General features: G+C 38.3%; 1 protein-coding gene across 1 annotated transcript; it reads right to left on the bottom strand.

The window, feature by feature from the left end:
- Positions 1-2,177: 2,177 nt before the first annotated feature.
- Positions 2,178-3,708, bottom strand: TNFRSF17 (tumor necrosis factor receptor superfamily, member 17). The gene is made up of 3 exons (XM_010003211.1): positions 3,594-3,708; positions 3,138-3,269; positions 2,178-2,434 (listed from the first exon to the last, which is right to left on the bottom strand). The coding sequence occupies exons 1-3, from the start codon at positions 3,706-3,708 to the stop codon at positions 2,178-2,180; spliced, it is 504 nt and encodes a 167-aa protein (XP_010001513.1).
- Between the last annotated feature and the right edge of the window lie 14,256 nt (positions 3,709-17,964).

Here is a 17,964-nt window from a genome sequence, read left to right on the forward strand (position 1 = left end):
CACAAGTCATGCTTATCACCTTTCTCATCAACTGCATGTTTGTGAGTTCAGCTGTTTGGGGTGTTTTTAATTTATTTTCTCTTGGCAATTTATTTTCTCGGGGATGTTTCCTGCGGTTTCGCACAGGTGAGGCACCAGAGACCCCCAAGGCCAGCACCGCTGGCGCTGAGCCAGCGCCCCGCTCAAGGGCGGCCTTCGGGACTGAACGTGAGGTAAAACACGACTTCTGGGGGGCTTTGGGAGCAAAACTGAGGAGTGGGGTGTGGTGATGCAGACCAGCCTAAGCCCTACCCCGCACTCGGGGTCTGAAAGAGTCTCCTGCGCCTCACCACGTCACAGCCCCCAGCCCCACCGGGGAGAAGCAGGAGGGAAGAAAGGGGCCTCGGCCCGCGGGGGGCAGGGCCCGCCTGCCCGAGCAGACACCGGAGCGGCGCGGACCCCCCATGCAAGGTCTGTCCGCACCAGCCCCGACAGCGCCCCAGACACCCAACGGCCCCTCCGAGCGCGTCCCGCTGGCGCAGAGGGTCGCGCCTGAGCCCCCCACTCACCACTCATGGTGGCCGCGGGGCCCGCACCCTCCGTCCGCTAGACCCGCTCCCTCCTCCCGCACAGCCCTAAGCCGGGCCGGCCAGAGCACGCACTCCGCCCCGGAACTCCGCCCCGCCGCCCCGGAAGGTAAACATCGCTGCGGGCACGGCGGAAAGCCCGGCTGCCACCTTCCCCCCGGGAGAGCCCCCCGGGAGAGCCCCCCGGTGCCGCCCCCGCTTCCCGGGAAACCCAGCGGCCCGGCCTGTGCCGCAGCCCTGCCGGGAAGTGAAGACGTACCAGACAACTGGGAGATGAGGGAGAGGGACGTAAAATGTTCGGTATTGCCCCACGTGCTTTGTAAGCTAGAACTCCCAAAAGATTCATGTTTCAAAAAAGCAGGACAGGAATTGTAAATACTCCAATTAAAAAATAAATAAATAAATAAATAATGAAGTAATTTACTTAATTGCTGTAAGCTCACTTAAAGGCCTCATCTTGTTGATTGGTATTTGCACACGACCTAAATGCAGTGCTGTGTTTGCCAGATACTGCTCCACACTCTGTTGAGCCATGGACCACAACTTGTCTTTTAAGAGTTCCTAAAAAGAGTAATAATAATTAATTTAATAGCCCTGTAGGTCTATTCTAGAGTTTTTGGCTACGTGTGGCCTGACCTGCACAGCTCTCGAAACGGGGCCAAACTTTGTGGTCACCTACAGATGCTGTAACAGTGATCATTCACAGATCTTCAGCAATTGTTTACTAGTCCTAAAACATCGTAATTCATCATTGATGCAATAACTTGAAATAGAAAGTTATGTACAATAAAACGATTCTTACTGCTTTTTCAGTTGTTGCAGTTTTCCAGGAATAAAACTGGCCTAATACTAAAAAAATAACACTAATGCTTGAGAGGCAAGATGACAAAAGTATATTCCCAATTTTAGACCACACAGTAGCCTAGCGTGACTGTATCTAGTCAGCAATACTTGTACTTATAACAAAGGTAAGTAAAAAAATTAGTAGAATGAAGAAATCTTTATAGAATATAGTCTGAAAAACACTCATGGGGAGTGCAGGTGTGGTGTTCCACAGCACCACAACCTCCTGTAGGGTGACCCAGAGATACTATCTGAACCTGAAGGGACTCTGTACCCTACAAAGAGAGTCATCACTAGAACATTCCTATTTCAAGCATCATAGGGACTATTTAAAATTATTCATTACAAGACTGAAGTTGTAACGTGCATCTTCATTTCTGCCTCTTGGAATATTCCTTGTGTACCATCAAGCAATTTTTGGCACAAGATCTGAATTTAACGTAAAATATATATTTGCAAACTTGTTTATTGATGGGTTTGTATATATCTGGCATAAGTAGATACAATCACTAAAGGCAGAAAAAGCCATGCTATGTAGGGACTTTCAGAAATTAAAAATTCCAATAACTATTTTAGCACCTGAGAATAATATAGAAATACTTAACCCAGGAGATCCTAGAATTAGAAATAATTTGGCAACATTAATGAAAGCTCAATAGAAGATATATAATGATGATGTATTAGCCTTCTCCACTAACTGCAAGTATTACTAGCTATACTGGAACAACTTGTTTATTATTATGCAGTAAAAACATACTTCTCTCATAGTCATCCAGCACCCAGAATATAGTTGCAATAATCAAAAGATTTAGTGGTAACTAGAACAGTAGCTCCTTCTTCTGTAGCTGGTAATGGAAATAAAGTTTCACAGCCAGTCTGAGGTTTTACCAAGCCACAATCACTGCAAGTGCATTCTTCCACCGAATACATTAATGTTTCACTTTGAAGTGAGTGTCTAATTCCTTCTGTATTCATGCTGCTTTCAGTATTAGCCTTGAGAATATTGTGCAGCTCCAAAGAAGAGTCTGTAAATATACAGAAGATGATTTACTACATACATCATGCTGTACCAGACATACAATTTTTCAAGATCCATATTTCATTATGTTTCAACTATGTTCCTAACATTAGTGGAAGTTTTAAGATGTAGTTATACACTATAATATTTTGTTCTATGACAATATATCCCATATACTTCAAGAGAAGCATTGAAGTAATCTAACACATTTTCTAATCAGTTATTATTTATTGGCTGAACACTCCACAAATACTAGTCTTTTTAAAACATAAACTAACTTAATTGTTTTCACCTTCCTAAAATAAACCACATACAATTCTCACAGGCTAAAATATTAAATAAAATTATTTAATGTCTTATAAGAAGGAAAGCTAATATTGAATATTAATCCTCTACCTGGGTAGAATTCCTTTTGCTACTGAGGGTTCATAAATGATTTGTCAAAGATCAGCAAGGCAGGTAAGAATATGCAACAAAACAATTGCAACATGATCCAGAACCAACGGAGACTGCTGCTTTCACAATTACCACCTGGGTATTTTATTCCCTAATAACTTTAATATCTTCATTGAGACTATTTGAGCAATACAAAACAACCTGACAGTTATCAGAATCTGCAATATCAATTATATGCAAAATGTATACACGGTAATAGTAGCAAAAGTGTACAATGATCTAAAATTATTTTATAAAGAATGTTATTTATTCACCTGTGTTTTTCAGATTTTCTTTTAGTTGCTTCATGTGCTTCCATTTAAACAAGACCATTAAGGTGAACAGAGTGAGGACTATAATTACTCCTAAGCCCAAACAAATCCAAAGAACTCCACTTGAATCAGTACCTTATAAAATTAAAGAGATGCATTAAATTAATTGTAAACAATAAGTAATTAAGAGTAAGCATGTCCAACACAGAAACCTTCTATATCAAAGTAGCTATTTCTATTGAGTGATAGCACAAGTAAAGCTTGAGAGCTTTAAAAATTTACTCTTCTTAACACACACACTCATACAGGATAACACTGCATACACCTAATATTTTTGAGCTCATATATTACTTTGGTAAATCTAAAATCTGAGAAGAGTCTAAGTGTTTACAATTCTATCTAAAATGTGATGTGAAAATGCCCAGGATAGCCACAAAGTATCGCAGAAATATTACTTACTCTTATCACAGTAGTTTTCACACAAAGGTGGTGGTGTGCTAGAACATCGAAGATGACAAGGTGTACAGGAGAGCAGCAGATTATCAAAGTATTCATCCTGGGGGCAGTGTGCCATCAGAGTCAGTAATTATGGAACTGGAAAGCCACAGAAATTATAAGAAAACGAGGATCATCTAACAAAGCCTTTTCAGTTGTCAGTCTTAGCAAATCTAAGAACAGCTAACAATAAATTAGACTTCAGTAGCAGCTCTACTATGTAGTATCATGTTAAATAAAAAAGATTTAACTCCCAGGCCCCTAGGGAATTACTGTTCCTTTTTTGGCAATTCACAATTCTAAAAAAACTGAACAGCTGCACCAAGATAATTTTCAATGTAAATTTTGTCTGAAACAGAAAATGCTTATTTATAGAAGACATTGCTTGAACAGGTGCTAAACATTACAAACTAGAAAAGCAGGAAGATCTCCAAACAGGAGAATAAGAATAATAATAGCTATTCTTTAGAATTTTGTGGGTTTTTTTCATGGTGATGAGCTACAGTAACTATGCTTTCCCATAACGTGCAAACTATGCAGTGCTTTTTTTTTTTTTTCTGTCCCCATTCAAAGAGCATAAGATGAAAAAAAGAGAGGCAGGACACATAGCAGTAAGAAGATATGACTGATTCAGTTTCTAGGTTTGCTACTGACTCATGCTGCAGCTTCAGTCAATTTCTTTCATACCTGTTTCCCTGTATGTATATTTAGAACACATAGATGATGAAGGATGATGTCTGCTTTTAAATTAGATACTGTTAAAGTTCAAGTACAACAATTATTTCATAATTGTGTCATAAAAAAATACATCTAAGACCTTCAGTTTTAGTGGAAAGACAAAATCTAGATATTCAGCCACTGGGATACTGCTCCTCAGATCCAAATTAGCCTCATTTATCTAATCTATTAGGTTTTGGTCAGTTTTTTTCCTTGGTTTATTTTGGGGGTTTTAGCTGTTTCTTTTCCTATAACTATGGTTATAGAAGAAATGTAATTAGATCGTGAAAGAAGACCTGTATGAATATTTTACAGATCTTATTTAAAACATTTTCTACATTTTTTCTCCTTATTTTTCCATCATGTAGAACTGTTACTGTATTAAAACTGTGGTACCCAGCACAGAAAAACAGCTGAGCCACAGATTTCATTCTCGTGGTGAAGCGTATGTGACACCTCCCTGCCAGCCAGGTGGCTGCATGCTGAGTACACAGACATCTGGCTGTGCAGTGAGTGTGTAACATTCCTGAAAATGCATTTGGTCTTTTCCCAGGTTAAAAACAAAGGAAAAAAAAGTTTGATAACAGACTGCAACAATGAAAATAACATACACACCTTACTTGTATCTTGACATTTTAATCTAATATAATTTATTTTAGATACAAACTTAAGCAGTAATATCTAGCAAGTTGCAATAAGTGCATCTATCCAGTATCACTGCCACAGTGAGATTAGAAATGCAGGCTTATTTATAGTTAAATTTCTCCTTGACATAATTAGGTTTATTGCCTTTTTGACTACAGAAAAATAAAACTATTATATACAAAATCGTAATTTCCTACTGCATTACTATGTATGAGACTTATTTTCCTACAAAATGCACCATGTGGGAATACACAAACTGTTTTTAGTGAAATAGTCTAACCAAGCACTCTGTGTTCTAGTCTCTGGCAGATGGAACTGCTTATTGTGGCATCTGCACTTGTTTCTATAGGCCAGGTGCACAGCTGTAGGCTTTCTGTTACAGGGTTTTCTCCCTATTCAAGATTAGTGAATAAACAGGAATTAACAAAAACTGATCTAGACATGACAAGAGAAAATATGGATAGAGTGTGAGTGATGCCAAAAATTTCTCCAGGAAGTCAATGCTGCTGCTGAAGTCATAAACTGGCTCTAACTTGCTTACATTAACCCTCTAGGGGAAGAAACCCAAGTTATTACTAGACTGTAATTCCTATTTCTGATAAAACACTGTTTTGGTAGCTTATGCATAGTGTTACATGTGGAGTGACACGAGTTTTTGCCATAAAAATGTTATTTAACCTCTTCAGTCATGGAGAGGACAATCTCATTCCCAACAGCCATCTGAAGAGGGCAGATAGACATTTACGTATTTTCATGGTATCCACAGGTAAGATAACAGAATTTCAGGACAAATAAGTTGAGTACAATGCTTTAATCCTTTACAATGTAATTCCATTAACTTTAGTGAAATGCTCTCTAATTTTACTTCAATAGAAAATTCTTCTGTGCCACAGCTGACCTTTCGATGAAAATTATTAAACCTTTGCAAAATATGGGTTATGTGATCCTGCTCTACTTATTACTGCAGTGTATCCTAAAACTGATACATATTTGATATATGGTACTTCTCATCTTCTCAGAGATGCTTCCCAGTAGATATGACCCAAATATGGGACTTCTGGGAAAAATATTAAAGTGTAAGTCCTGACATTACTTTGTGAGATGATTAACAATGAAAGGAACTACAAGATGTAACTCCTACTGTAGGCAGTACTACTAGAATCTTCACAACTACTTTACTTTTTTTGCTATTAAATTATTTCCTCTGTGTTCCTAGTCCAGAAGAAGGGGGGGCATCTGCTTTTACTTATTGGCAATGGTTTTTCTTGTATACACAAAATACCCCTGTCTCCAAAACCACATCCTGTCATTGCACTTTAATACAGCTACTCTATGATATGCTGAAGGGTTCATATTGTGATTCCTAAAATATTTGGACACTCAAATTTAATGAGATATATCCTAAATCAAACTATTTTGGCACAAAGATGATTCATCTCTGATTAGTAGGACTGGTCTGTAGATCACCAAAGATGTGGTTAGATTATACACAGCTAAGCTGATTAAATGCCTTGGTGTTCGTGAAACAAATAGTGCTGCTCTTCTCTCTGTAGTATTCTGAAGCACAAGAGAGGGCTCTGGGGCTTTCCTGACCACATGGCAAGCAGCTTTAATTTGTTAATCCTGTCAGTTCATGGAGTTTTGCTCCCTTGGGCCTGAAAAATAAGGCCAGAAACAGAACAGAAAAAAAGATAAACAACTAATCACGTAGTGGGGATGAAACTAAGCCCACCACAGGAGCACAAATTTGGTGAACTAACGCACCAATGCCTTCATTTTAAAAGTCCTGTCAAACTCTAAGTACAATAGAAATTAATTTGTGTCTAATTATTTGATATTGTGTATATGGGATCATAATATATTGTAGCAGATACGCTTACACTTTTATAACTGGTTGGCCAGAAAGAGTTTTCCTATGTGGCAGGTTAGAGTTCAAACACATTTGTCATAAGACAGTCAGTCATCTTTTCAATCAAACTCTAGGAAACCTTCCCTTAAGTAAAAGGTAAAATACTGTTCATTTCATCAGAGCTCTGGAGAATCCTGCTGTCTCTTTCAGCAATCATTTTCCTCCTACAGTTGGACCACTGTTTCCCAAAGCTTACAGCCTTCAGAGATAAATTATTTTGATCTATATTCCCCAAAGCACATGCCCCTTGATTATTAAACAATACATTTTTCACACATATAAACAACCACCATACAAATAATACTCTTTTCTCCTTAGCTATAAATAATTTTATTGATGTATATAATGACAAAACAGAGGAAGCAAATTATAGAAAAACTATGAGGAATTATAGTTGTTATGGCCTATTGCCTTTGTTTTCTGCACATCCTAACATTCACATGTCCTATTTCTCAAGGATCTGAAAGCAAGCATGTAACTAGAAGACACTGATAAGCAAGAATTCCCAGTGACAGACCTTGCTACACATCTAAAGCACACATTATTTCAAAATCTATGTCCTGTGGTTCACCTGTTGCTTTCACTGACTACATGAGACTTCCCAAAACTTCTGAAGACAAGTGTCTATGATGTGGTTTTGAGATTACATTTTGGGAGACCATTTCTTATCTGCCCAGGCCTCTGAAAAGCATACTGCAAATATTTATTCTCAAAGCAGAAACTAATCCAACTTAACTATTTCTCAAATCAGTAAAACACTAACTTGTTCAACAGAGGATGATTTGATTTAAGTGTGCAGAAAATGTATTTGATAGTTATTCTGTAGATGGGTAATGGCACTTGCAATAACATGGATTAAGGGAAATGGTGTGCTAAAAGAGTAAGGAAGACATTTTCTATCTTAACAAGCTTTTTGTGCAACCTTCATTTTTGAGTAATTTTTATAGGAGGAAGTTAATATTAAAACAAAACAAAAACAAACAAACCAAACCTTTAAGCACTTTGTTGGGAGAAGTGTACTATGCCAGTTGGATTTAATATGAAAGATGTAATACTTGAATTCAGAAGCTGTTTAAAAAGTAGAATATTGAATTCAGCTAACCAGTGAAATAAAAAGCAGAAACATTAGGGATAAATTCATTAATTGACATTAAGATATGGGCATTATTACTTAGAAATTGTAGTTATATTGTGTTAATAATTTATCTACTGCTTAGTATAATGCACATTAAAGCAGCACACTGTTCTGTTTTATGTTGACACACAAAAAAGTCTGAGATGACTGGATACAGATGGTTCTCCTACAATGATATTTGACTCCAGGGAATAATAACTATATGGCACATTTACTAGTGAAGTTACATTTCAGCTATATTTCAGTTACAGGATTTACAGGGCTCGCATTGGCTTTCCACAGCTATATGTTGATACTAATAAATGCTTTCTCCTTGTCGCTTGATTTTGCTCCAAATAGATGACAAAAATTACTAGAGTTGTACAAAATAAGAAATTATTTATCAAAGATAATAATTGGTCATTTAACTGCAAATCCACAAAGTGTTGCCATGGAGGTATCTCTGTAGTTACATTACTGTAAAGTTCAAAAACTTTCCACTATGTCCTCTAGGAATAATATAATTCAGGCAAGTCAAGATGACTTGCTGGAGTTGACGTCATTACAAAATGTAATGGGAAGTACATTTAAGAAGAAAAACATCAACTGTGGAAACAACAGGGGGGGAAAAGGAAAAACAATTCCCAGATTTGATCCTAAAATGCTTCAGTCTGACTCAAGAGTGACACCCACGGACAATTTATAAAGACCAATATGAAATATACTTCATTGCTCTCCTAATGTGATTATTGTGCACAGACAACTCTTCAAATCTACATTCAGAAGCAGTAGAACATCTATTTGTTGTTTAGAAGAATTATTTTAGCATACCATCAATTCTACTAGGGTATCAAACTATTGAACAGGTTTCCAAGAAATCAAATAATTTTAACTGGTGAAGGGAATACAGCACAGCACAGACCAGGAGGTAGCACTTTGGATCTGTACACACAGGCTCTAGGTTTATAACCTTCTAGCAGGTAAGCAGAAGACCTCGAGTTACATGCCACTTTGGCAGAACACAAACATACCAAGCACTGAGAATCCAGCCAGAGCATTTCCTGCTGTGAACCCAAATTTTACTTTGGCTTCCTTAAATATCTAGAGAAGCCCAAGATTTCCAGAAATCCTTGTGAAATTTGTATTACTTATGTGACAGAAATTAGTCACCTGAAAAAGATACGGAGAATTTTATCTTTCGCTACTTCATTTGAAAAAAGCTATTGTGAGTTTCAACACTGAAATAATAAAATGAAAACTCTGAATGGAAAACAGAATAAAACAATACTATTAAGTAAATAATGAAACATAGAGATTGAAATTAATCTCTCACAGAACAGTAGCTTAAAGTCTATTTACCACACATAACTTCAACAACAAAGCTTTGTTCTGGGCCTGCTTTGAGGTTTCTCTGTTCACAGTTGTGCCAGTTTTTTTGCCTGACTGTACTTCAGAAATTCTGCTGGCATGATTACATAGCTCTTATCAGGAGAAAGGCTTTTCTGCGAGGACTACTACAGACCTTTCACAAACAATATTAGCTAGGCTGACAAAGGCATTCTTCTGCTTTACAGTTGTTTCTACATTGGTTGTTTTGTGCTGGCACAGCTTTTCTGGGTAGTAGATTTTTTTCCACTCACTAAAGCAACTGACATACACTGTCAAGTCTTATAGGTACAGGCTTGGTCTGAGTGGTCTCCAATTCTCCAAAACTATTTACAAAAATAATCCAAATATTAAAGTCCCTTATAAATCACCTCAGTGCAGGAATTCTAAAAATCTGATATATCAATGTACCTAAAAGAAAAGTAACACTTTTTCTTCCAAAAAGTTACTGCATTTCAAGGAACCAGCAGTCTTACAGACAGCTATCTCCTAAAAAATTATTAAAACTTTCTGAAATAATTATTTTCAGAAATCCATATTTTGTTAAGTATCTGCTTTAACTGTATGACTGGGAGGAGATAAGCTGGTCTAGGAATGCTGTACACACTGCTAGTAATCAAAAGGAAGGGGTTATTAAAGGATTCATCATCTTCATTAACTTTTACAAGCTGCACAGAACAATGCTCTTTTTAGACACAATATTGTCTAATGTCATTTGGGCACAATGCAAAATCAAGAACAATGTGGATTTTGCCTGTTTGTTTCAGCACATTTTAGTTAGATCCCTGCTTTGAAAAGAGTGCTGTTGCTGTTGCTATATCCAATATTCCCAAAAAAAAGATTAAAGAACATAACAAATGAAAACAAAAATCTTCCTTAAAAATAGTAATTAAAATAACAATAGTATAAATATTGTCAACTAAATCTTAGATAACCTCTGTATCCCTTACTGCATTCAAAGTTTACTTAGCTAAGGACCGAGTTTTGGAAAAGATTTAGTGCAGAGAACAGAAAAGCAGTATTAATAGACTATAAACTCTTGGGGAAAAGAAAATACCTTTTCATTTGCCTGATGTTCCACAGGTAATATTTATGTATTATGTACATAAATATTTATATTTAGGTAACTACTGAAGACAATACATAAAACAATAATTGTGTAAGCAACTTTGGATTATTCCAACACTTGTTAGACCGCCAGTGCCATTTTATGTTGCTGTGATCATTTTTACAGAATGTAAATTTTTTTCTTCATTTCTTAATGTAAGCACTTACATTTTGTGTTGTGAAAATATACTCACACATACTACATTTTAGTGACTTTGCAGATCAACAAAACAAACAAAAACTAATTAGTAGTATAGTGCCAATAGGAGTAATGGAATTGCAACAAAAAGAAATGTGCACCTAGAAACGATGTAAAGTGCTTGGCATACACTTAAGTCTAACAAGAATTTTTCTTCTGATAATTTAAAGTAATTTCTCTAACCATTCAGTATTTGTGGACAAGTTTAGGTAACACACAATTGCTTTATTTCTAATTCCCATGTACAGCATCACAGTGCCAATATGTGCTCTCCCATCAATACAAGAAGGAAATAGTAATTGATTTAACCATCCCTATTCCAGAATAATTCCCTATGCAAATTTTCTTCTCTGGAATAAAAATGCTGGCACAGAATAATTCTGGAGCAATTAGTCCTATTTAGAAACAAGCTCACTATTCTGTTCTCACAATTTCATAATGAAGTAATTATTTTCTGCAACAAAGTTAACATGTTAACAAGCCATGGAAGAGCAGCTTAAAAAGTCCCATGACACTGTTATTCTTGGCTCATGACAATAATGCCATTTTGCTTTAGTCATTACTGAAATCTAAATCTTAAGGGATCTCTATTGGACAAAACACTCCCTCAGCTGGAATTCCGAAGAATTAAAAAGGGGAAATTAAAGCTCATGAAAATCTCACATTGAAGTAGTTTTCTATTCCCCCTCCCTGAAGACAGAAAAGCAACATGTTTCCATAGGAAAGAGAAGTGCTATAAAACTTTTACTGCATGTATAAGGCAGGAGATCTGACCTAGATATGTTATGGAACCCAGAAGTAGACATGGCAACTCTGAGCTTCTCCATGTCAGGAGTCACTGCAATAAGAAAGGGTGTGAATAAACAGCACGTTACATACTCTGCATTAACACCCCATATAGATATTTTCAGTGCCAAGTTCAACATTTTCTTTATCTCACAGAAACATTCTTTATTAATACAGTCAAGAAAAACTATGAGGTACAGCTGAACTCTGTTTGATACTGGGGAGGCACCTTGTGTATCTCTTAAGCCCTACTTTAAATACTAGCCACCTTTTCTACATTTTTACCTCTATATCAAGCTACAAGACTGACAATTTGATGGTATCCAGAACTGAAAATTTCCCGTTACTTGCCTCCTGCTAGAACAATATTAGCCTACAGCCAGTGAAATAACGTCTCTTGAGGATCTGGCACTTAAAAGTTACTATTGTTGCTCAGTCAACTCAGCATCCCAGACCCCGAGATTCTCCAGTTTGTCACAGGGAGCAAAAATATCCTCTGTTTCCATTTATCACTTCCAGAGAATCTAAGTGTTATAAGCTTGCCATATTTACTTTCCACGTCCAACAGATTTATAGGTGAAAAAAAAATTACTCTAACAAAGCAGGTCAATTTTCTAATCAAAACATGGCTAATAAACATGAAACAGCTGAACAGAGGTCTGGATTGTACTTAACAGGATTTATTTTCAGCTGCTTCAGTATCTTAGCTGACACAATGCCTCCCCCACCAATCATGCACCTGGCTTTCAGATCCCTAAAACCATAAAGTCTCTGCCTTTCTTCAAAATAGATTCCCTGCTGTCTCAACCTTTCCAGTCCTAACTCAATCACTGTATACATCATTAAGGTGATCTCATTATTCCCTTCCTTCGATATACAATCTTTGCTCAGCACATTCCTTCCACATTAAGCAATCCTGCTGTTTACAACATACCCAAATGTCATAAGATTTATAAACTACGTATAGATTCCTCGCAGTGTGCACACCTAAACCCTCATTTTTGTTTATTTAGAGGTTTGAAAACAAAAAGTTCCACACATAACAAACACTCTTGATAGCAAAACTACTTATCTAAACCACTCTCTCCCTACTACTTCTCAGTCTGGAGGCTTGTGGTACCAAAACTCCATAAGAAATTCTGTCTAAGGAGTAAACTGCAACAACTGTGGATTCAAAGAGAAGCACCTTAAACAAAGACCTATCTAGCACCCAACTTACTTATTTTTCAAACCTGAGCAATAGGCTAACTGAGCAATAGATCACACAGCTGAGAAGTCTTAAGCATCCAATTAAAGTCACTTGAAAAAAAGGAATGGCACTTGCAAAAATATGACCTTTCAGTCTTTATTTCTAGACATACACAAACAAGAGAAAGACAGGTTATGTATATATATGAAAGTGAGAGACACGACAACCTTGAAAATAATAAACTGAGCACATTAAGTATTTGCAAGATAAGGAGATAGACAAAGAGCATTATAAACTGGTATTTTGGTGTATGGATCAATGTATTTCTGTTGCTATCTAAAGTAGAAACAATTCATTTTATGCTCTTTTTGAAGCCTGCAGCATGTGCTTTAACTTCTCCAACAGAAAGGGTCTAAATTGGAGATCTCAAAAAGAATAATCCAGTTCAGAAGCACTCACCACCAACCCATAATGAAATGTTTAATAGTTAAGTTGCTAAATCCCTTTGAGGATGCCCTTTGCAAGCTTGAGTAATTCTGCAACTGGACTGTGGAAAAGAGCTTATGCTATGTTGTGACATTTGGAAAACCGAAGACTTTTATTCTAATCTCTTCCAATCAAACAGCTCAAAATACATTTATTTACACCACATACAGCAATTATGTGAGTGTCCAGCAGAGGGAGAGTAATAGGCCAGAAACAGCATTTGTTAAATACCAGGGTTAGAATAAACAAATCTGTGAAAAGACGTTTCCAGATTAAGGTATCTTAGTTTGGTTTATACATAGTCTTGTGCAAATATAAAAGCCTCTTTATCATTCACTTACCCTTTCAGGAACACCAGCCAAGTTTAGGATAGACTTGGGTCTTGAAGAAGCCATCATGCTGAAACATGGTGTGTTTTTGTGGTTTTTGTGCTCTTGTTGTCAGCTACATCTCCACAGACTACCTAGAAAGAAAATTTGACAGAGTTTAAGAATATTAAATATATTATCTCCTGGTGCCTAATTAAACTTAAACTGTTTCAGCATTTTCAGTTCTGTGTCAGGCCTCATTCACATTCTGAAAGGTATTTAGAAAAACTCATACACAGCCTTCCCTCAAGAGGGGTGTATCACTTAGGTACAACCTTAATTCATGCTTTCCACAAAAACTTTCTGAACTCATTTAACTCCATCTGCTTCTTCTAAGTAATCCTAAACTTAATTTCTAAAATGTCTTTTGAGATTGTTCCTTCACATAAGCCTCTAGAGTGGCACTTTCATACCTGAGCACTCCCCTGTGTTTTTCTTTTAATAATTTACCTTGTAACTCTTGTTTTTTCTTCCTCCTAGGTAAATAACTTGTTCTTTTGGCTTTGTTTTTAAAGGCTCATTCTGACTTCAAAGCAATTCTAAATATGAAGCTACTCATTTAAGTACGTAACTAATGTATGTATTTGAATACCTTTACATTTCAGGGCATGGCTCATGGTGTGTCAGCTGAATTTTAGCTTGCTGCCACACCAGAAAGGGAAGGCTTATTCCTTTCCTGCTCCTCCCAATCTCAGTCAAATGCTTTCTTTCCCAGTTTGCAGCAGCTCAGGAACTTCTCTGATCTCAAGATAAATGGAGTCAATCCACTCATAACCCAGCACCCTAGAACCACTCTCTTCTGCCCTTAGACTACTACTATTATATGAAGTTTAATAAGTTTACCTGTTGGTGGTGAGCTGTTAACTGCTTGAAGTCACTAACATGTTTAAAGCCTTCTACTGAAATATATTTTTCCTTTCTGCTTCAGATCACATAACTAAAATGTTGGTATTCCATAGGTATACTAGGATGTCAAGTGCTTGTGAGAGCCTTGGATGAAAGTTGCTACTCAAGCACAGAATACTACTTCTAGTATCATATGAATGAGGACCTACATTTCACTGCAGTAGGACTGACTTATCACAGGCTGCAAACTAGTGGTGAAGCTACCCTGTCGTGGTTTAATATGTGATTAGCTTGCTCTCACTAAAAAAGAACTCTCAGTATTATTCATCTCAGTAACCCAGGAGGAAAAATAAAGTGGAATGTTCTGTAGCTAAATGTAATGAGATAACAGCCTGTCACAGTCAAGAGCGTAATGAGCTCTTCTCTGCACCCCGTCCCCACATGTCGACCATGAGGTGGTCCAACAGCTTCATTTCTAAGCAGTGATGTGGTGGATTTATATGTCTGGCTCTCAATAAGAAGAGTTTTCTAGTGTTTATTTAATGAAAAACTAGTATATTTATTCTAAACATTTGATGTAAAATAGATTTTAACAAGAAAATCTTTTATTATGCTTTAAAACCTGACGAGAAAATGACTATTTACATTCCAGTAGATATTTTGCCAGTGCAATTACTATGATTCCACTTAGGTTTTGATTTGAGCTGTTTTTAAGTGGAAAAACAAACTACTAGCCCTGTTAAAGAACTGGTGTTTAAGTTTACACAATTCTTATGTGTGACACAGCCTGCAAAACAGGTTTGGGCACTCTGAAGGACATCTGGCATCTTCTGAAATTCTGTGGACTAATTGTTTTTATATCCTAGCAAATACCTAGGGAACAAGCACCTGTCAAAGAAGGAAGGAATGTTGCATAACACAAGTAATTATTTTTCCCTGAAATCAGACGTAACACACTTCCATACTTCTGATCAAACACATATTTGATCCCACTCCCTGTACCCCCAAAAAAACCCAAAAAGAATTATCACAGCTCAGTACTTCAGGAGCTGACAGCTTGAAGCTCCATTTCAAAAACCTTCAAGAAGCCTTTTAAAGGAATGCTGATATATATGTAAGAATTGCTGCCTACGTGTTCTGTGTGCTGGCAGTCTTAAGGTCTTAATTGCTCTGAAAATATAGTACCTGCCTCCAGTTAAGCCTTTCCTGACTTGTAGGCTGTGTCAAGGCTCCAGCAAAAACAAACTTGCAATACAGCATTGCAGTAATTATGAACCTGTGCTATTAAATGCTCATAATGACAGTAAGAAGTATACAACACAAGACACTCCATCAGCAGAATTCATGAAGCTTGGTTTCCACTGGATTTTTATGTATTATTCAACAGCAGTTACCCATTAACTGCTTTGTTCCAAATGGTGTTACCTTGTTTCCATACTAAATTAAATGTATCAGATACCTACAGGTTAATAAATGTCACCTGATAAGCAAAGGTTAGTATTAAAAACAAAAAACAAACCAACCAAACATATGTTTAATAAGTGCTTTATAGAAGTGTTACTTGTCATACTAGCTCCTTAGGAAACTTATTTCTTACGTCTGTAGCTTTACTTCTAACTGCTTCCTCCACTCCCATGATAAAAAAGGATCATATCCTATTTCTGCTTCTACCACAGACCTCAGTGGGCAAGCATATGACCTTTTCTTTGTTTCTTTTCAAGCAGAAACACGATTACAACACACAGCTGAGAAATTTACTTGTACTTTAACAAACTTGTAAGTATCACAACAGTAACACAGGTGAGAATCTTCCTTAATTATACTCAGCTTTGAACAAAGAGGCAATGTCAATGTGTGCCTGAAAACTGGAAAGGAAGTCTGCACCAGAGCATAAGCAGAGAGTGGCTTTCACAAGGTCTTTAAAACTCATTGTCTAGGCTCTGGTGAGAGTAAGCTCTTGGTGCTTGAAGGAAAGACTTCCCCTTAGCAGAAGTGTATAGTCTTTAATTGTGAATTACATTTTTTTCTTTCAAAATTAATTCTCTTTGTTGTTGGTAGGAGTTTTGTTTTGTTTTTCACTTGTATAAGGGCTGCCCTGTATAGTTGGAAGTACATTTTGCCATTAACATATGTTCATTAGCTGCTATATAGAATTTCCTGCTTGTCAGGGGTGTACGTGTTGCTGCTGGTGTGCAGCCAGAAACCATATGGTTCTTGTGTCAGGATTATGTTACATAAGTGCCACTTCAGGAAAGTTTGTGTAGCTCTCCAACCAAAACTGCACCAGATTTTGTACTGAATGGAGACCTTTACATTTTAGCTCTGAGCCCGTCTGCTTTCAAAACAACTCTGTAACCTGCCCTACAGTGTTCTAATATAAGTAATGCTGCAGATGACTCAGACCTCGCATGTGAGCACTGCAAGAAACTCTCTTCTCCCAGGCACTTGCTTTGTCTACTTATAAAAACTTACGCTGAACCTTTCAAAGTGAAATGCTGCCACAGCCATGAGCAGCCTGCTGACCATGTACTTGTTTCCCCTCTGTTCCTCTTGGTCTTCTCCAAATATAATAGAATGGTTTGAGTTGGAAGGGACCTGAAAGATGATCTAGTTCCAACCCCCCTGCATGGGCAGGGACACTACCCACTAGACCAGGTTAACTTCAAGATATGTCTTTTGATTTTTATATAATAAGTTCTAATAGGCATACCAGTCAAGAGCCTCAGCACTTTACAAGGCCTACTGAATGTGGCTTAACTGGATTTATTCATTTTTGAATGGCAAAGAAGTCAAATTGTGTTGTAGAACTGCCAAATTTGAACTTTTAATGCACCCTGTCAACTTACAGCTGGACATGTACAGAGGCGTTTGCTCACACCTCATGTGCTTGCCAGTCGTCATCTGGGAGCTTTACTGACCCCACGCAGGTGCTGTCACTGCTGTCACTGCTGTCACTCTGCTGTCACTCTGCACCTCCACCTCCTAGGACTAGGTAGGTGCAGTTTCGCATAGACAAAAGCTGCAACAAGCACGTCTTCACCTGACTGCAGAGGCTGAGCCCTTACGGGTGACCGGGCAGCCCGGTGCGGTGCCATCCCCGCCGCAGCCCCTCGGCACGGGCGGGGGCGGCCCCTGGGAGCGCCCGGGACACGCTCCTGTTCCCCCGCGACCCCCAGCTTCCCGTCCCCACCTGGAACAACCTTCGTTTGGGAAGAGGGAACGTGGAGCAGCCGTCAGGCGACGGTGCCCCCTGGCAGCCTTTGCGAACTGCGCTTCCCAGAGCCCTGCAGGGCAAGGCACGGGCATTCCCGGAGGGAACGCTGGCGCCCGGCCTGCTGGGACGGGTAGTTCTTGTCCTGCCTGAGGCGTTCCCGCCAACTACATGTCCCGTCTGCCCCCCGAAATTGGAGGCGGAGACGGCAGAAACGAAAGGCGCGCGCAAAGTCTGACAGGAGTTGTAGTTTGTTAATTGGCAGAGAACGCAGGCAACTACACTTCCCATCTCTTCCGGGGAGGCGGGCCGGGAACCGCCCGCGCAGGACTCGCTGGGACTCGTAGTTCCCGCGCCTGCCTCGGGCTGGCG

This window comes from Chaetura pelagica, unplaced genomic scaffold (assembly GCF_000747805.2).
Source record: "Chaetura pelagica isolate M959 unplaced genomic scaffold, ChaPel_1.0 scaffold138, whole genome shotgun sequence".
NCBI classification, from domain to species: Eukaryota; Metazoa; Chordata; class Aves; order Apodiformes; family Apodidae; genus Chaetura; species Chaetura pelagica.

Coding starts and splice junctions, on each gene's coding strand:
- TNFRSF17 (XM_010003211.1), bottom strand. CDS start 3,708: ATGGCACACTGCCCCCAGGATGAATACTTTGATAATCTGCTGCTCTCC. Junction 3,270..3,593: donor TGAAAACTACTGTGATAAGA/GTAAGTAATATT, acceptor TAATTTTATAAG/GTACTGATTCAAGTGGAGTT. Junction 2,435..3,137: donor AGAAAATCTGAAAAACACAG/GTGAATAAATAA, acceptor GTATATTTACAG/ACTCTTCTTTGGAGCTGCAC.